The sequence below is a fragment of the Gavia stellata genome, chromosome 11 (genome assembly GCF_030936135.1).
Source record: "Gavia stellata isolate bGavSte3 chromosome 11, bGavSte3.hap2, whole genome shotgun sequence".
Taxonomy (NCBI): Eukaryota; Metazoa; Chordata; class Aves; order Gaviiformes; family Gaviidae; genus Gavia; species Gavia stellata.
Genome location: NC_082604.1, coordinates 19,154,331 through 19,174,074, shown reverse-complemented (window position 1 = coordinate 19,174,074; position 19,744 = coordinate 19,154,331). Strand labels below are relative to the sequence as shown.

The 19,744-nt window shown below is 58.9% G+C and overlaps 1 protein-coding gene across 1 annotated transcript; it reads left to right on the top strand.

The window, feature by feature from the left end:
* Positions 1–13,171: 13,171 nt before the first annotated feature.
* NPPC (natriuretic peptide C) lies at positions 13,172–15,042 on the top strand. Its single transcript, XM_059822909.1, has 2 exons — positions 13,172–13,264; positions 14,755–15,042. The coding sequence occupies exons 1-2, from the start codon at positions 13,172–13,174 to the stop codon at positions 15,040–15,042; spliced, it is 381 nt and encodes a 126-aa protein (XP_059678892.1).
* Positions 15,043–19,744: the final 4,702 nt, after the last annotated feature.

Here is a 19,744-nt window from a genome sequence, read left to right as displayed (position 1 = left end):
GCACACGCTGCCTGGGAACAGGGCATCATCCGGCAGGGACCAAGGACTGCAGCGCCGACTCCTCCTCAGAGTGCCTGCTCTGGTCCTTTTAGAGAAACAATGCGTGTTGCAGCGAGATTTACTTAAGTAATTGAGCACAGATGTGAATAGGCTTCACAATACAAAGCAAAAATTAAAAATCCCTGAATAAATAGGAAAAATTCCCTGTGTGGTTTGTGATTCTTGTTCCTAAGATTTTCCATTGGTGCTGGCCAATAGCTAAACTCTAATAGACTGACCTGCTACAGAGCTATTACAAAACCCTCACACGGGTAGGTCTACAGCAAGCTTTCTTTTAACGTCACCTTCTCCCATTGCCAATTCAATAGAAGTAGATAACATTTATAAAAGCCAGCGAGACTACTCTCCAAACACTGGTTCTGGGATACAGGAGTTTGCCATTTTTATTTACAAGTAAAGAATAGACATTTGCACCTCACCACCACTATAATTTCTGCAACTTTAATGACGTTGGCAGTTAACAATTGGAGTACAGACAAAAACAGGCTTACAAGCCCCCACGCGTTACAGTTTCATTATTAGTTCTTCGTGGGCAACCAGGAATTTACAACTCCCTAACAGCCGGGGAACAGAGGGAAGGCAGAGGTGGGTACGAGTGAGGTACCCTGCCTCACCCCCAGACGGGAGAGCGATGCGGATGAGTGAAACGCCGGGAAGGAAGCACCGAGGGAAGCTGCTCGCTTAGCCAGGCCCAGGATGAGAACTGCCCCTGTTATTTTTACCCGGCTGTTTCTGAGGAGCGGCACTGCCCTTCATCACCCGCCTGTCGCCACGCTGGACACGGCGCTCTGGGGGTGCCCAAACGCCCCAGCCAGCGCACGGCAGCGACGGTGGGCGCACCCGCTACAGCGCCAGAAGCACGACCGGGAGTGGGGCTGCAGGGCCTCCCCCCGCACCCCCGGGGCAGCCCCTCGCCCGCCGCCTCCCCTGCCGGGCGCCAACGCCACCGCTCTCGCCCGGAGCGCCCGCGACCCCCTCGGGAACGCAGCCCGGGCTACCACCGCTCTTCTGCGGAGCCCGAAGCACGAGCTGACGGCGCTGCGCCGGCCGGACGAGCCCTCGCCCCGGGACGAGCCAGCAAACCGCCGGGCGCGGCGCCCCGTCACAGCGGCGGCGCTGCCACGGGGCTGACAGGGCCTGACCACCGCCGGGACCGGCCGGGGAGCTGCTCCCTCCCCCCGCCCGGGACCTCCGCGAACGGGCCCGCGGAGTGGGCACCGCGCCCGGCCCGGCCCCACCACTCACCGGCCGAGCCGCTCCCCCCGCCGCGCCGCTCCGCGCCGTTTAAATGTCCCGACGCCCCCACCGTCCACTTCCGGGTCAGAGGCGGCCTACGAGCCGCGGCAGGGCCCAGAAGCCCTCACGCGCGAAGCGCTCGCTCCCCTCCCCGCCGGGGTAGCCGTGGCCCCTCGCATCGCCGGGGCAGGACCCCCGGGCGGCCTCTAGTGACATGGGGCGGGCCGCCATCCTGTGGGCCCCTTTGCCGCTCGGGCCTGGAGGCTGACCTCAGGAAGGGCCCTGTGAGGAAGGCATCGTGGGGAGGGCAGTCCGGGTGTCCTGGAGGGGACAGGGTGACCCGGGAGGGGAGGGTGCCCCAGCCCCGCTCTCTGGAGGGGAGGGTGTGCCCCGGCGGCAGGGCCCGTGGGTCTCCACAGCCTGCCAGGAGACGGGGAGCCACCGGGCAGGGTTGAGGCTGGGCCTGTGCCCACCTCGGTCAGTCACAGCCAGCGAGGGTGGGAGGCCACCCAGGCCGGGGCTTCTCCTGTGGGAGGCTGAGCCAGGGCATCGAACGGGGTCCCTGCAGGGCCGGGGTGCTGCAGGGAGGTGGGAGACAGGAGGTGCTTTCACCACAGAAGGGAGCCAACGCAGGCTGTCCCCAGCCTGCAAGGTTTGTAGACAGCCCCTTCCAGCCAGTGCCAGCTGAGGCCTGTGGGATGGTTTGGTCCAGTTCACTGCCAGCACTCCTGCTTCGGCCAAAGTTTCTGTCCAGATAGGTGAAAAAAGCATAGTTTAGCTGATTTAATATTGTAAAGAGCTGAGGCTGGTATTGCCCCATTGGAAACCCTCAGAGCTTTGCAGACACCTGCAATGCGGGGAAGCCTCCTTCGAGACCTACATGGCCTCACCTTCACTGCAGAGGAGAGCAGGCTCCTGGGCTCCTGTTCCCTGAGCTCTTCATGCTCCCCTAGCACCGGAGGTTGGGCACCAGGCAACCTGCCGATCCTCCAGCCCACCCACGCCACAGCATCCAAGTAATGACCAGCTCATGGTGTTGAGTGGCAGTGGCCTGATCTCCACCAGGATAAGTCAGAGCCTTTGCATCAGAGGGTGACATTAAAGCATGACACCAGAGTCAGGAGCTGGGACTTTTACTCCCTGCTCTTTCTGTGGCTGCAGACCTCCCACGGAGCTTTACAGCAGAGTCAGATCCAGGGACTGCCTGGCTGGGAGTAGGTGGTTTGGTCACCCTGGTGTTACCTGCAAACTCGTGCCAGGTTTGCCGAAGAACTTCAGCCAGAAGAAAAACTGGAGAGCAATAAACTGGCCTCATGGCACCCCCAGTCAACCCCATTTGAGCTGTCTGCCTGGAGCAGCCCCTTGGGGGGTGGAGAAAGGGTCCAAAGGGACCTCAGCTAGTGTCTCCAAGCGGGCTTCTGGTAGGGAAAGGCTCTGTTCAGTCTTGAGTTTGGCAGGAACATGGGTCTAAGCAGGCTGTCCATGCTGCCCCTTCACTTAGGATGGGGAAGACACCTGCCCCATGGTGCTTGTTCCTCATCCTGCACCCTGCAGGTCAGTGTCCACAGCGCCTGGCATTGGTCACCTGTAGAGGCCATGAGGCCGCATCTGCTCGGTGTGTAGCATCACCTGTGACTGCCAGCCCCTCCTAGGCACAAACCAGCCCCATGGCCGTGTTCCCAGCCAGTGCTGCTGAGCCTCCACAAAGCCATGGCGAGCCCTCTGAGGTGGAGCTGCTGAAGGTGAAGCACCCCATGGCAGCCGAGGCAGGCACAGACCGCTCCAGCTCTGGCCCTGGGGTCAATCGAGGGAGCTGCCCTGAGAAAGCAGCAGGCTTTTGCTGTGGGACCAAAAGCAGCAAGCACAGACCTACCTGCGCAAGGACAGCCACATCTCCCTGAGCGCTGGGATGCCACTGGCAAAGGCAGTGTCTCATTCACATGAACCATGCAGAGCCAACAGGCTCTGCCTGTGATCTGCTGGCACTGCTGCCAACTCATTCACCTGCCCCTACCCTGGCAGCTCTGGCCACCTCAAGGAGAGGAGCAAGGACTCAGCTCTGCACTGGCACGGCTGGGAGGCAGCAAGCTGCCCCACATCAGCCATGAAGCCACCACACAGCCAGACAGCGAGCAAGCAAGCAGCCCTCCTCCGTGGGAACAAAGCACAGCAGCTGGTCCCCCCCGGCCCCAAAGACCGAGGGTGGATGCTGTTCCCACTGGAGCTGGCCCCAGGGGGAGCACGGCCACTTGGGATCACCCTTCGTTGGAAGGGTGCGTTCCCTCTGCTTCCCCCCACTCTCCCGGCTGCTGCCAAAGCGAGGCGGTTGGCATCTGCTCTGCTAAGGCATGGCGGATGGGACGAACCCAGCTGTGCAGGGCTGTCCCACCCTGTCCCTTCGGGCTGCTCTTGTTGCTCAAACAAGCAAGGAGCTCACCCACCTGGAAGAGTGGGAGATGGGGCGGGGGGACACAGGAGCCCCCAGCCCCGCTGTCCCCCTCCCTGTGCCAGCCAGGTGGGAACAGCAGCTTTTCTCCATGCCGCTGAGTCACACTGTGTCTCTGCTCTTCTTCACCCCCGTGGGGATGAAGCCGAGCCTGGAGCTTGGCCGGGCTCCCTCCTGCACCAGGTGGTGCCACCAGCTGCAGCAGCTTCAGCGTACTGGTTCCTTCCACAGGAGACTATAGATGGGGGAGGAAGTGGAGAGGATTCGGTGTTTTTTAGCACCGCTGACAGTGTTGGGGCCTGCGGTTTCACAGGGATATCATCCGTGGCAAGAGGGATACGGCTCCATGGCTGGACGCTTCCGTCATCCTCACCTCCTGCCTCCAGCTGGGCCCCTGCTGCACAAGGGGCTGCAAGCCCCTGGCAGAGCGCTTCTCAGCCCTCCTCTCCCAGTAGCAGCCAAGGATCCAGAAATCTGGTCTGATCCATGGGGCAGAGCCTGCGTTTGTACCCCCTTTTGCTCTGCCCCATCACTGGCCCAGACAAACAAGAGATGCAGCAAATGTGTGTCACCCTCCTGGTGCCCCGCAGGCGCGCAGCAGATGCCTGTGTGGCTGGGACCAGCTGCGTGCCCATCCTTCACACTCTTTGAAAGAGGCCATGTGCAAACATGGCAGCAAGCCGGTGCCTCATGCAGGATCTCAAACGCAGTCCCTCCCGGGGAAAGGCTGGACTGCTTCAGCCTTGCCTTTGGCTTCATCTTCTATCCACACTGTCCTCATGGCTGCTGAGCAGAAAGGAGCAGTTGCCTCGCTGCTGCTTCCATGACCCTCAGTGGCAACTCATGCACTTTTTAAAAGGGAGCAGGTCCACGGGCAGGTTTTTCTCCTGCACTCTCATTTCTTGGGGTCCTGTAGCAGCAAGCCCAGCCCAGTGTCCCAGCTTGCTTTCCCACAGCGCAGGATTATCTCACCATCTTCCCCCAGGCAGTAACTGGTAGCTGCTCCCGATGTTGGAGGCTGGAACGTGTTGCGGCACCTCGGCCGAGGTGAGAGCACTGCATGGCTCCTTGGCCGGGAGCACCCCGCTTACGAAGGCTTTGGCTCCTCTGCTTGTGGTTTCAGCAAGGAGTAAGGGCCCGCCCGGCACTCGTTTACATCAGTGTTTATCAGGAGAAACTGGCTAAAGGGCTGGAGCCGCCCCAAGATGACTCGATGAGGGGAACACTGGATGGGAGCAGAGCGGTTCCTCCAATGGCCTCGTCCGCTTCCTGCAGCCCACCCGGCATGAACCGACACTGCGCATGGAAATGTCACCCCTGCCAGCCCAGATGTCAGCGCTCGTTGATACTGAATATTTCAGGTTGCAGGCCATGGCAGGAGGATGGAGGACAGCAGGGTGCTCTGCCTCTGCCTCCCTGCTGTTGTCCAGAGGATAGACACACATGGCACAAGGATATGCTCGAAGGCAGAGCGGGGCCGCGGGTTTGCTCTGGAGCCTCTGAGCACCCTTGCAAGTGTCAATTGCAGCAGCAGCACCCAGAGTTAGGCCAGAGTCTCACTCGCTTTGACATTGCTCAGGCACTGGGAGCCGTCTGGGCACTTGACCTGAGGACACAAGCCATGCTTAGGGGGGATAGAGGGGAGGGAGACAGATTTATTACAATAATTAAGGTAAAAAACATCTCTCTCAATAGTAGATACCCATCTGCTAACTGTGTCACAACACATGTGGTCTTGCCCCACCCGTCCTTCAGCTTCTCCAGTCTTCCCCTGTGCCTTCCATACCTCTGGTTGGGAAACACACCACCCAAGATCAGGACTGATGGGTTCCCATCTCCTTCAAATGCAGCAGCACCTGGAGGAACGCCTGAAGCTCCTCCTGGGTGGAGGGAGGTCTGGTTTGGCTGTGTGTGTCCAGCAAAGGAAAGGGAGAACCAGACCCCAGCAAAGAAGGACAGGCAGCTAAGAAAGAGGTGAAGGAGGCAGCAGAGGAAAGAGGTGGGGTGCCAGGGTAGGTCAAAGCAGCAGGGTTAGTGCCTTGCTCCTGATTTAGCTGGGGTCTCCTGGATTCGTCTCCTGGATACCTTCAAGTCTCTTCCTCCCTAGTTATAGATAACCAAATCTCTTTTAAAACCCAGCCCCTGGTTTCACTGCACCCTCCTGCCCTGCCAGTGGCAGGACTGAGCCTCCCAAAGATGCTCAAAGTGGTTTCGGATGATAAAGCTCTGAGGTCCCAGAGTGCTGAGGCATATGATGGGACACAGCACCACGGGTCCCATCAGGAAACCCAGGCAGGCAGCTGTCCTGCACCTACCAAGCTTGTGGGCAGCGGGACCGGGGGACAGGGGGAACAGGGCGTACAGGGCAGGGGACGTACAGTGAGTTCAAGCCCTGCTTGATGCCCCCAGGGAGGCAGAAGAGGCGCCTTCGAAGCAGGCAGGGACTAAAGCACCATGCTGCTCCGCAGTCCTGGGGTTGGGGACTCACCCCACAACCTCCTGTCACTGCCACCCCGTCCCCCGCCCCACACACGCAGGGTGGAATCTGAACAGCCCCCACGGGCGCTGCTTTGGGGATGCAGGCAGGGTGGGGACAGCACGCCAGGGGTGAGCGGGGGGCGACGCTCCAGCGGAGACCACAGGACCAAGGGGCTGGCGGGCACGTCCCGGCAGCTCGGCAAAGGCGAGTGGGGGCCACTGCCGGCCCCACTGCCGGCTGGCAGGCGAAGCGGTGAATGAGAGCGTAACTTATCAGTATTACCTCATGTGAAAGCCCTGTGCCTTTGTATCTCAGGCAAACACCGGCCATTATACCCCAGCGGGCCGGCATTGTTATTCTGTCTGGTTGCAAAAGGTTAGGGCTGTGGAGCCCCGCACGTCCACACCGGCTGCCCGTGGGGTGGCAGCGGGGCCGCCGCGACGCCCCGCAGTCAGCAGCGCTCCCTGGCCACAGAAGCAGCAGCCCGGGCTGTTCCCAGGCACGGCCAAGGCCTGGCCAGGCTGTTATCTACTCTGCAAGGCTGCCCCACCATCCATGGCAGCAAAATCCGCCCCTTCCCTCACCAGCCTCTTGCCCTGGCCAGGGCCACCCCATGCTGCTCAGCCTGGCACCTACACAAACCCTGCCATGGGAGACAGCCAGACTCCCTCCCAAAATGGAAAAAAAGGGGCAGAAAGCCCAAATCTGGCTTCAATGGGATCACAACCCTGGCAGAAAGTCAAGGTCTTGACCACCAGCATCCCTGAGACCAGCACCCCCGAAACCAGCATAGATTCAGCTTCCTTCATCCCAGCGCTCCCCTGGGGTTTCCCACGTCTGGGATGCACCGGGGAAAGGCCCAGGAACCCCAAAGGTTTTGCTCCAAAGGACCGATGCCAAAAGGGACTTCCCACCACCGGATGCTGGGTTCCCAGGAAGCCAGCTCAGAGGGGCTGGGGACCGTTTGGGGCTGACGGGGGACACTGCAAGGGAGCTGCTGACGACATCTTCAAGGGTGACAGGGTTTCGCCCAGCCAAGCCAGGTGGAAGAGGCTCCTGCCAAGCCGGGGCATGCGCTGCACGGGGCTAGTGAGTACCTGCTCATCCGGCCCAGATGCGCACGTAGCACGTTAGGGCACGGACCCTCCCCGGGGCTGCGTGGGGTGACGCGGTGCAGCGGTGGCATCCGGCTCTAGCACAGCGATAGGGTCCCCCCTGCATACAGGCTGGGGGTCCGTCCCACTGACCTTCTGGTCCCTGCCCAGGATCTGCACAAGACACAGCTTCCCATGGGGACAAATGTGGTGATGATAACTCATCCTTTGGCCTTTCCGGGCCATCACCTCTTTGGGCAATACCTCTTCCCAAAGGGATGCTCAGCACCAAAACCAACAAGCCTTGGCTAATATTGGGACCTCCAGGCTGTGGGTGAAACACTGCCAGACTCCCATTTCTGGGGGCAAGGTGTCTGAGAAAGGGAGAACAAAGACAACCATGGCGTTTAGCTTGGAAAATCCCAACAACCTGCCCCTACGTTAGCTGCAGAGCGGAGGCTGCTGGCAGCTGGAGGCAATGCAATTCGTATCCTCTGAGGACTGACACAGTGGGAGGCTCACAGCTTGGACTCACCTATGCATTAGAATTCCTTCATTTTCTCGACATTCAATGAAAGTCTGAGACGTCATGTTCCCGCTCCCGCCAGCCTGGCAAGGTAGCCCAACCCTGGAGCACGGACATCCCAGTGCAGCCCCAGGGAAAAGAAACACTCAGACAGTCAGGAGGAGACTGGAGCATCTTAGGGAGCTCAGGGAAAATGGCAAACCCCAACAGGCAAACCCCAAACCAAGCCCCTGGGGGGGGAACCACACTGTGCCTGCCAGGATGCCAGCACTTCACTAGCAAAGACCTAGGAGTCTCTTCCTGGTGCTTTCCCTTGTCTCCTTGCCCTTGCTGCCCTGGGAGGTTCAGGAAGGGACCGAGATGCCCTCTCTGTCTCTGTGCCCTTGCTGCATCTGCAGCCCTGTCCTCACCTGCCCCATCAGGGCAGCTCTGGGGAGCCTCTCCCCATCACGGTCACGGTTTGGGAAGAGGGGATGTTGGCCATGCATGTGTCCTGGGCCAGAGCCCTCTTCCAGACCCAAAGGAGACAGGGGAAAATGTAAAATCGTGTAGTGTTTCCTGGAATGCCTCATTCAGCAGCAACATCCAAAATAAGCACCAGGGATGTTCAAACAGCCTGAAAGCTCCATCAGCGTTTCAGACACGGAGACCCGGAGGTGAAGCAGGCACCCGTGCTGCCACAGCACCCCAGGAGCATTGCACCCCGGTGTGTGGAGCCACGCCGTCCCTAAGACAGTTTGATGGCTGCTCGGGCCCTGGGGCTCTTGGCAACCATGTCTGAGCCCCCCCGGCCAGTGCTCCTGCCCTCGGGGGCTATAGGGTTATTCCCCAGAAAAGCTTGCTGCAGAGCATCCTCAGGAGGCACATCGCCTGCTGTATCCTGCCACAGTGCTGGGACCAGACCGTCCCCTGTCACCACATGTGCTGGTGGCTGCTCATCAGTCCCTGCAGCCAAAATTGAAATGCCCCCCCAAACTGCTTCTCACTGAGCCTGCTATCACCAGATGTATAGAGAAGTACTATAAAACCTGTAAAAAACCCATAAACTGTAAAAAGCTCCTGTTGCGGCACCCCAAACACTCAGTGACATTCACTTGGTGAACACCAGCACACATCTTGCTCCTGGGGACTGGTTGTTGGTGGTTGCACTGGAGGGGAAGTAGCTCCTCCATCCTTGTGCCTGCTCCATGCTTGTGCCTGCTCCATGCTTGTACCTGCTCCATCCTTGTACCTGCTCCGCTCCCCTAGCCCTGCCCCAGGCAGGTACGGAGCAACGCAGGCAGGACAAGCAGAGTGCAGCAACGTTTTGGGGCTTGTTCCAAAGCCACCAATGGACTTTGGGATGGTGCTTAACCAACAGCTCCTTGGGTTGGCCACTGGTTGCGGGAAAAAGTCGGCCGCTCTGGCATCTCCATCACACATGCAGCTTTCTGATGTCTCTTTTTTGCAAAGGGACAACCAGCCCTCGCATGACATCGGCTTGAAAGCCTCACACTACAGTTATCCATCACTCCGTCAGGAAATGCTCCCTGGCCCACGGCAGCGGGAGAGACATAAATCTGGGCAGTGATTTCCCCAAATCAATACAGAAACACACTTCCTAATGAAGAGTGAGTGGAAGAAAAAGGGCTGGATAGCTGGTTGTTCGCTGCTGCGGTGGCATGGCTTTCTTCAGGCTAGAGTCCACGTTTCCGTTCCAGCTTGTAAGTGGGCAGACCTCGATCAGGTTTTAAACCTTCCCGGGGTCATCCTCTGGAAGGTGCCTGAAACCTGGCTTCTGACTTCAGCCAAGAGATCTGGGGCTCCAGCACTGCCCAGCAGGATCCAGCCTCACCCACAGGCATCGCTCACCCCTTCCTTGTGATGGGGCCGAAACACCCCATGCAGCTGTCACACGTACCCCCATGACCCATCTACTCCCACCCTCCAAATCATGCTGGCACCAGTCACGCTTGGATGAATCCCTCCTCATCCTCAGGCATGAGGACCCGTGTGCCCTCTCACACACACACACGCTCCACTCCCCTCCTTGCTCCCTACACACCGACAGTCCTCCCTAGTCCCCCTTCTCAAGGGTCACCCCCACTTTGGTAAGACTCAGCAGTATCTCCCCATTTTTAGCCCTATAGCAGCGATGTTCTCTGCTTTCAGGCAGTTCCCAGCACATGCAGCTTCCCACCCCACCCCAGGAGCGGGGCTTTCCAGAGGGCAGGATACGTCCTGGCTTTGGGTGATGCCCAGCAGGATCCAAAGGGGCAAGAAGCTTGAATCCAGGCTGGATGGAACCAGCACTGCTGCCACCATACGGACACCTCTGAACAGCCCTTAGTCTGTTGTCACACGGGAAGGGGTGCTGGAGACACTATGTGACATGAAGAGCAGATAAGGTTTTTCACACCTTTCTTAGGTCATGCTGAGCCACCCTCTCACCAAACACGCCACAGCCTGTCTCCCCATAACCCCTGGTTGAATCCTGGTTTTCCTACGGAGCAGAGCAGTCCCGGAGCCCCTCTCTCCCCCCCAGCTCTCTTTGCGCCCCTGGGTGCAATGGGGAGGGGCGTCACCCCCTCCAGCCCACCCCGCTGGTCTCCATCCCTTCTTGTCCCGCTGTGCAGGATCCCCTTTGCTCTCCAGCCCCCGAGGGAAGCCCCCAGCGAGCACAGCCCTCTCCGCCCCAGCTTCCACACATACCCCAAGTCTGCCAGTTCTCAGCTTGTGTGAGCATCCTCCAGGGCCGTGGGCTAACACAGGCACAACCTTCAAGGGTTAAAAGCTTTCAGGCCCCCATCCCACTAAGCAAAAGGGTTTCATGCTCTTAACCCATTCCTGCCCACCCCTTCTCCCCCCTCTAAGTTTTCTGCCACCCTGGTGGATCCGATCTGGTTTGAGTTAAGGGAAAGGCTTTGTGTGCAACCGGCTCTGACTCCAGCGACTTTCAGCAGAAAAGGCAGAGTAATTTGAATAACAACACTAATTGGATTTATAAAGCACAGCCCCCCCCAAACCCGAGGCTCTGCCCAGTGTGACAAAGAAAACACGCTAATGAAAACCACGCTGGTGAAAGCCAAGGGCACGGGATGAGCCTCCTGCGGGCAGGCACTGGCTGAGACCTGACCACGTTGTGGCATTTGTGGCAACGCTCTAATACTCTGGGGCGAGGGGCTGGTGGAGAAGCTCCAAGCTGGCTCCAGACCCCACATCCTGCTGCATGCGGGGGGCTGGTGGCAAGCAAGGCAGCCCTTCCTCCCCACACTGTGACATTTCTCCCCAGCCATCCACCCCATCTCCTTCCCCATCCTGGCTCCCCCTGGAAGAAGCTGTGGGGCAGGGCTGCCTGCAGCATCAGGGCAGGAGCCAACACAACCAGGACGGTGATGGCAGGATCCTGTGTCGGCTGCCATCCCGCTGGTGACCCTGGGCACCCCGACAGCCCCAGGTTGCTGAGACCCAGGGTGCAGCTGCCTGCTGCTCCCCTTTCCCCTGCACAAGCCCTGCTGAAGGGGGTAGTGCTGCAGAACCCCCCTCCTTGCACCCCAGAGAGGCTGCATGTCACATCTCAGGTACCCTTTGGGGGGAATGAGAGCTGAGCCCCGAGAGAAGGGGCCCTCTCTGCTCCTCGCCTGCACCCACAGCTCCCTGGCACCCGGGGTTGGCTCTAATCCCGACTCCATTGCCTCGCTCTGCCTGCAACGCAGACAAATGCCCAAGCACAACTTTACACTCCGAAAAGTCCAAGTTGTCTCCACCTGGCAGGCACGATGGAAAAACCACTGAGACCTTCTCCTTCCAGCTCCCGTTCTCATGGAGCTGAGAAGCCAATCTCCTTTGAAGTGTCCCGTGCCCAGTAGCCCGGGCTGTGGAGGAGGAAACATCTCCCTGATCCTGAGCAGGGAAACCATGGACCCCCAAAGAGCCATGGCCCCCCCAGCAGGATCAGCTCCTCAGGGATCTGGGGAGCAGCAGAGCCCAGAAAGACCATGAAAAGGAGGAGGAGGAAGGGACAAGCCTGGAGCTGACCTCAGGGAAAGGAGGAAGAGCAGAGAGCATTTTCCTGGTCCCAGGGAAAGGATTTGGGGTGCAAATCCAGCCTGGTGCAATCCAGCCCTGCATGCTTCTGCAAAGGGGGGGGGTGTCTTTCCTCTGGACTGATCCCAGTAACAACATCCCCCCCAGCTGGGGTGCCAGGGATGGTGCCCAGCTCCATCGGCAAAAAGCAGCCGGAGCTTCCGAGCTGCCAGGTGCCAGGCACAACAGCAGCAGCGGCATAAATCCTGCCCTCCCGGCTGCTGAAGGGGAAGGGTGAGGGCAGAGGGGAGCCCCCACCGTGTCCCCAGAGCCCTTGCGAGCTGCTGGGGTTAATCCCGGGATCACATCCTTCTCCCGCATCCTCAAGCTCTAGAGGAGGCCAGGCTGCACAGCCCTGCGATGGGTCAGCCCTTGGGGTCCGTCCCCAGCAGGGACCCTGTGATGCTGACTGTGTACTGCAGAGGACATCCCCAGAGTGTGTAAAGCCCCATCTCCAGGGCCAGGGACACCATCCAGCCCCCCCAGGAGACTGGAGGGAGCAGGTCATCCCCTCCAAACTGAGGGACACATCTAGGTGCCCTCAAGCAGTGCCACTGCCCCCCACATCCCCCTGTGTCCCCAGCGTCCCTGCCAGGGAGCACAGTGTCCCCCCTCCTGCTGAGCAGGGACCTGGGAGAGAAGTTGGGGGACTAACAGGTTCTGATTTAATCCTGGATGTGAAAAAAAAAAGTGCTTTTTGCACTCATTCCTGTCTTTTGGGCTTAACCATACCCCCCCCCGGGACCCCCCCCAGCCTGTGACAGCCACCCCAGGCTGGTGCATGTTCTTCTGCAGGGGGTCACCAGGGAAGTAGGGGGGGAGCAGAGGGGCCATGGGGCAGCAGGCAAGAGGAGGACAGACAGCTTGCAGGGGGGTCCGGGAGTGGTTGGGGGGAGCATGAAGCCAAATGCCCCCTGCTTTCCCTTTCTCCTCTCCAACTCCCTGAGCTGGTTGCCTTGGGCTGATGTGTCATTTACTCCTGCCAGGGGAGAGGGGACACCTCCCCCCCCCCCCTTTAAATTCCTGCTATTGTGGAGTGGGAGGCCGGGTTGGACCTGGTTGTTTAGATGACATCACCGAGCAGGTTGGGTTATAAAATGAATGAAGCAGAAAGCCCAAGTTCACTAGCTCGGCACTTCGCAGGCGGCAGGAGGGACCTCGGGGCTCCGCTCTGAACTTTGACTCCCGTCGGTCCCGGCCTCTCTCCGGGGCTCCCGTAGGCTCCCGGCTGCCCCCCCGGCCCCCCTCTCGCTCAGCCTCGCAGGATGCAGATCTCACCCTTGCTGGCTGGTGGACTTTTATTCGTTCTGCTCTCCGTCAGCCTGGAAGCGAAGCCGGCGTCTCAGCTCCCACAGAAGGTACGGCTGGAGCTGCCCCCCAGCTCTCCCTCCGCTCCCCGTCCCGCTGAGGCTGAGGGTCCTAACGGCACAGGGGGGAGACGTGGGGTGAGTTTGGGGCTGCAGAGTCAGTGCAAAGTGGGGTCCTCCTTCCCCATAGGCTTTTTGAGTGCTAGGGGACCCTCTGCTTCTCCAGCCTGTCCCAAGCATGTTTGTCCCAGGGACGTCAGCCCCAAACGAGGGGCTGGAGGGGGATGCTCTGTGCCCCATACGCTGTGGGATCAGGGCCAGGGAGGGCGTCAGTCTGCTCCCCGGTGTCACGCCAGGGCCCCCCGCATCCCCAGGCACTGGGGAAGGGGAGCAGACCTGGAGCGGGGTGGGCAGCAGGTGCATGGCGGGCAGGGTGCGAGGCCAGAGCCCTCCAAGCAGCCCTGCCCAAACAGGCCAGGCAAGGACACCCAGGGCATCCCCTGGGGAAGGGGCGCCCCAAATGGGGGTGTCCCAGGGAGCTGGGTGTCCCTCGGTGCTGAGGAGGAGGGATGCACCGGAGGCCACCGACACTGGGTGGCACTGCCCCGAGGGCTGGGTACAGAGACTGAGGGGTGCCCCAGGGCAGTGGTGGGACAGGACTGGGGGTGTCCCTGTAAGGAACTGGGGTGCAGGCTGCAGAGAAAGGGGTGATATGGGGAGGTTGAGGAGGTGAATGGGGGTGAGCAACACCAAGGCTTGGTGGGCAGCAGCCCCAAGCAGGGAGAGAGACGGGGGGCCTGGGAGATTGGGGGGGGGGGTAAGGAAGGGGGTGTGCCCCCCATAATTGTGAGTCAGAACTGGAGGAGTGGGGGGACCCAGAGAGCATTAACTAGGGGCGGGGGCAGCGGGGAAGGGGAGCCCTGATCTCCCCACTGCTGCTGGGGACACTCTGCGAGGCAGGGGTGCAGGGAGGGCTGCTCAGAGTAGCGTGACCCCCCTGGAGCTGGGCTGTGGGGCAGTGACACCCCCCCCATAACCTGAAGGGACCTGAAAGCTGGCAGGGGACGCAGTGACCCCATTGGGGTCACTGCGTCCCCTGCCAGCTTTCAGGTCCCTTCAGGTTATGGGGGGGTATGGGGGGGGGGTGCCGTGACAGCAGCACGGCTGGGCGTGCAGCACCACCAGTCCTTTTTTGGGGGGATGCAGTGACCCCAGCCGAGGGGGGGGGGCATGCAGTGACCGGGGCAATGCTGGGGGGGGGGTGTGGGGTGTGCAGGAAGGCACCGCTATGGTGCGTGGTAGGGGGACGCTCTGACCCCGGGGCAGGGAGCACGGGTTTGGGGAGCGGGGAGGATGCCTTGGGCGCGGGGTGATGGGCTGCACTGCTGGGGGGGTGTGTGTGTGTGCACAGACCCCAGTCCCGGGTATGCATCGCAGCGGGGATACACCGACCCCGCTGCGGGTCCCTAACGGGGGGGTCCCCAACCCTGATGCTGGGGGGGCGGCGGCGTTCTGACCCTCTCCCCCCCCCCCCCCCCCAGGCCTCCCGCGGCTCGGCAGCGGCGGCGGGTCCGCCCGAGGCGGCGGCGGCGGAGCGGGAGAAGGAGCGGGACAAGGAGCGCAGCAGCAGCGGCGGCGGCGGCGGCGGATCGGGCCCGCGGGAGGCGCGGGAGGCGCGAGCCGAAGCGCGGCCGCGGGCGGGCTGGGCGCGGCTGCTGCAGGACCCGCCGGGCCGCCGCCACAAGGGCCTCCATAAGAAGGGCCTGGGCAAGGGCTGCTTCGGCCTCAAGCTGGACCGCATCGGCGCCATGAGCGGCCTCGGCTGCTGAGGGACCCCTGGCGGTGAGTGCGCGGCCGGGCCGGGCCGGGGCTTCGGGGATGCGGTGCTGCCGCTCCGCACGCTGCCGGGGGGGAGATGCCAGCGGGCAGGATTGCAGGCAGTTAGGCCGCTGAGCCATCTGCGAACGCTGGTGTTGCTGGTGGGTAAAGAGAAGGACCCCAAAGTTGGCTTTAATTGCGCTCCCACCCTTCCAACGAGCCTCCTGCTGCCCACCTGCCTCTGCAGAGTACCAGAGATCCCGGCCGTACTTCATCGCTCCCGCAGCAGCTCAGACTGGGTTCCCCCCGGTGTGAGGTAGACCCGCAGGCTCTGGGGAGGATGCAGAAAAAGCTCCGGTGCAGTCATACATTCCCAGCTGCTCCCTATGCTTGACAGACATAGGTGACCTACGGACATGTGTTAGGAGGGCAGGGTACCCCACACGTGCCCGTGATGGGAGGATTGGGGAGGCACCTGTCTCAGCCATGCTCCAGTTCTTTTAATTTAAGGAAAAACAATACACAAGTTCCCCAGGTGTCTCCTAGTTGTGGAGACAGCCAAGGGTAGGGCTGTCCTAACCTGGGCTTTGCATCTGAGCAAGTTACGGGAAGCCGGGAGAAGTTCTTCCCACAGCACTCCACGGCCACTGTGCTTAGGGACCGATGGGCAAGACAACTGTCACTTCCCCGCAGTGACCAGTTTGGAAGAAGCACAGCAGCTCCTCCCCTGCCAGCTCTCCCTGAGGGTTCGGGGGCGCAGTGAGGCACCACTCTGGCCTGTTCCCTGCCAGCAGGTCGCACACAGCTGAACTCACACCCGGGGAAGCGCTTGCCTGCTGCAGCCCAGGCCTCTCACTCTGCTTCCCACAGCAGTGCCCCACTCAAAGGGACACGCCTTGGCCCTGCAGTAACATGATCAGGCACAGAGGGGACCAGATCCAGGCATCCTGCTGCTCTGCAGAGCAATGGGAAGAACAGGGCCCAACAGTGCCCACAGGATGCCAGCGCTGGTCCATGGCCCTGCCCCGAGGGACGGGTGCTGCTCCTCTGCTCTCTCATGTAGCAGCTCCCTCAGTATTCCCAAGGAATGGCCCAGCTCAGTGCTCTGAGAAGCGCACGCATACCGCGCAGCCAGTTCGCACCCATCCCCTCTTTTTGAATTCTCATCAGGAAGAAAAGATTTCTGCTAGACCCAGGGCGAGGAGGAGCAGCACACTTCCCTCCGCCTCTCCGCGAAATACCAGATAGCCAGAAAGCAAAGGGTGACCTTCTTCCTTGATTTAGCACAAGCAAAAAGCTCCGAGAGGGTTTTCTGTTGACTTCAGCATCCCCCAGCCCAGATTATTCTCACAGGGGTTTCAGCTTGGGACGGGTAAGGGGTGTTGTATGGCAAGTACTAACAGGCGCTTTGTTCTCGTTCCTCACAGGGCTTTGAATCCGTAGTCCATTTTCTCCTACCGTGGCCAGGCAGGGCCATCCCCCAGGCAACGTCTAGAAGACCAGAGACCCCCCCCCAGAACGGACAAAAGATGTGGCTGTGTTTTTCTTTTTGGTACGAGGAGTCATGGCACCAGCTGTTTTGGTTTTGTTATTTTTTTAAAAAGTGCTCTCTATCTTATATATATATATTATATATACAAACACTCACCAAGACAAGGGACAGTGCTTTTCCAAGAGACTGATGAAGCCAGCTGTATAACATTGCTGTTTGTAAATTCATGTCATGCATAAATGTATTTATGTTGTAAAGCTATTTATATATTGTTTATAAAGAGATATTTATAAAAAAATTATTTATGTAACTAAATGAAAAGTCAAGCATTGTAACATTTTTTGTCCTAAGTAGTTGAAAAACTTTAAAAAAAATAATTCCGTGTGGCATTTTGCAACCTGTCTTTATTTATCAAATTCACATACAATTTAAGTGTCAGATTGATTGATTTGAACAGTTAAAGAAGAAATTGTTCAGATGTTTTAGAAAAATCAGGAGCGAGAGAAAGGCCAGCTGATATTTTAAGCTTTGATCCCGTATGCAAAAGTAAACTTGTGCCCAATCCTGCAATGCTCTGACGGACCAAATCCTGCCCGGCGCTGCGTGCAGCTGCAAGCCTCTGCAGAACCCAACTGAGCTTCCCGGGAGAGCACCCAGCCTCGGGCAACTCATCTATCGCCCAGATCCTGAATGGCACCCGTGGAAATAAGCCCATCATGTTCAACAGTCTAGATCCGGATTGATAGATAGCAGTGCCACAAGAGCAGCGTTTGGCCTAGATGTGTTTTAACCGCTTCCAGTCTGCAGGTCCAAATTTCATCCCGTAAATAAAGCTGTACCACTGGGCGCCGTACGGAGATGCAGTCCCTGCCGACAGCAACAAAGAGATCGCACTGGATCTGGCCCCCGGCTGCACCAGTGGGAACAGAGCTTTATGCCGGAGGCGCTGTTATTCTAGGATCCAGCAGCTTACTAAGTATCTTGTTGATATTCCCATTCGCCAAACCTTCGCCGCTAAGCTGTAAAGTCCCTTCCTCCAGCAGAGATTTATTTAACTGTGCCTGGGACAATACACAGACAGACCAAAATATAATGAGGGCTGCCTGGTAAGGATTCACGGACACAGCTGTTGCTACAGCTTCTTGCTATGTAAAGTGCATGAAATAAATCGTTAAAATGACTCAGAGCTCTAAAGGAAACAGCAAGCGAGGGGGTGGGGAGCACAGCAAACACGCAAACTCCTGCATGAAGGCTCTTTGGTCTCATTCTTCAAAGAGGCCTTAGAAAAAAAGAGTGGCAGGCACCCAGCCCAGCCGTGACGGGAGTCACAAATTATGCCCTGACCATTGTAGTGGGCTGGGAAACAACGAGCATTATGTTCTGCTGGGCTCCAGTGCCTAGGACAGGGCAAAAAGAAAGTCATCAAGACCTAGAGGCAAAGAGATCCTTGTCCTTAGCAACCACCAGGAAACCATAGAAACCTCCAGCCACATTCTCCCCAAATGTTAGAGAACATTAGGTTTACAGAACAAGAGGATTCATCCAGACACCCGACAGCTCAATCACCAGGTTAGGAGCACGCACGTGATGTTTTAGCTTTGTATGAGCAAAGCCTCAGTCAGAGACAGGTACCCACCTCGCGGTGCCCACAGAGTCCGGCTGGATGGGGAGCAGCAGCTGATGGACCACGTAAGACGTTGCCTATGGGGAACAAAATCAAGACCTTGGGAGGCTGGGCTGGGAGGGAGGGAGGCAGGACAGGCAGCTGACAGCTCGGTGCCCTGCCTCAGGGTCAGCTAGAGCCCTCCAGAGATGTCTGTAGGTAAAGACAACCCACTGTCAGGGCTCTGTAAGGCAAATACAGCACCCGTGAAGGTCACCCTACCGGCTCTGCACACCTTTAGAGGGAAGGAGGGGCTCTGCCAGGAGCTCCTAAAGAGATGTCCATCTGAGGGGACTGTCCACTGTCACCCAGCAAACCTAAGGGACAATAAAGAATCACTTACTGTCCAGACCTTGCACACCAGGTCTGAATAGCAGTGTAAAGAGATGGTACTACTGATCCTCCTCAGGGTCCTGGTCCTCGAGCATGAAGCCAGAGTAGTGACCACAACAGAGTGCCAGGCTGGGACCAAGGCGGGGCCAATTCCCCTTCCAGCTTTGGCTTTTTGCTGCAAAGCCAGAGCTGGAATAAAACCATCTGCCTGGTGACAGAGGACCTCTCCTCAACAGAGCAGAGGGAACTTGGTCTCAGGAATTCAGTCCCCAAAACTTGACAACTTATGCGAGGCACAACCCAAGCTCAGGCTGGGGGAGATCCCAGAGATCACAGTCTGGGGTCACATATGGTCTGGATTCCCATTTCTCCTCTGCGGCGTAGTCCAAGGGGTAAAGTGCAGCCCTACAGCATGGGTTTCTTCCACCCACTGGGCTTCCTGGAAAAGAGCAAGCCCAAGGAAAAGGACAAAGCTGCACTGCAAAACGACACTAGTTTGGCAGAAGGAGAGTGATCAGAGCGAGAGCTCCCTGTGCAAAGGGAGGGGATAACAGCTTGGCTCCTCGCTTTGCTGCTTCCGCTCTGACCAGGGGTAAGTCACCCAGTCCCTCAGCATGCTGGTTTCCCACCTGCAGGACGGGAACATCGTGCCCACATGGGGCTGTGACCTGACATGCGAGAGAGAAGGCAGCACTCTGGGGTGAAAGAGCACTTGGGAAAACTTTCAGATACACTCAACCTTAGCACCCATGCCGCATAGCCAGACCGTTGGGTCTGATGGGCTGAGAGTGGCATTGTGAGCAGAGGCGAGTTTTCAGAGCGCTGACAAGCACCTCCCTCAGTTTGGTGGACAGGCCAGAACAGGAAACGGAAATGGATCATTAGAGCACAGCAAGCACCTGATAAGGCCACAACTGGGTCTCCCTGACAGGGGCTCAGTAGGAAACAAGGCCAGCAGGAAAGAGAGGGGGCACAGGAATCTAATTAAGAGGGGAGGAGGCCTCACATGCAGTAGAAACAAATTGATCTCACATCACTGTGTCCCTTGTGGGCCAGCTAGGTCAAATCCTCATGACATCCAGTAAAAGGATCCAGGGCCAGCACTGGAAAACTCCCTTGCCACATCCCAGCCTGGAGACAGCATAACTGAACGGCAAGAGCTGTCCTGGATGCAAGCTGCAGCCTTGGGAGGGGGCAGGGAGAGTGGGGTGGCATCTGACATCTC

Bases quoted from the DNA above. Each gene is read 5' to 3' on its own strand.
- NPPC (XM_059822909.1), top strand. From the start codon at position 13,172: ATGCAGATCTCACCCTTGCTGGCTGGTGGACTTTTATTCGTTCTGCTC. The intron at 13,265-14,754 runs GTACGGCTGGAG...CCCCCCCCCCAG, and splicing joins CGTCTCAGCTCCCACAGAAG to GCCTCCCGCGGCTCGGCAGC.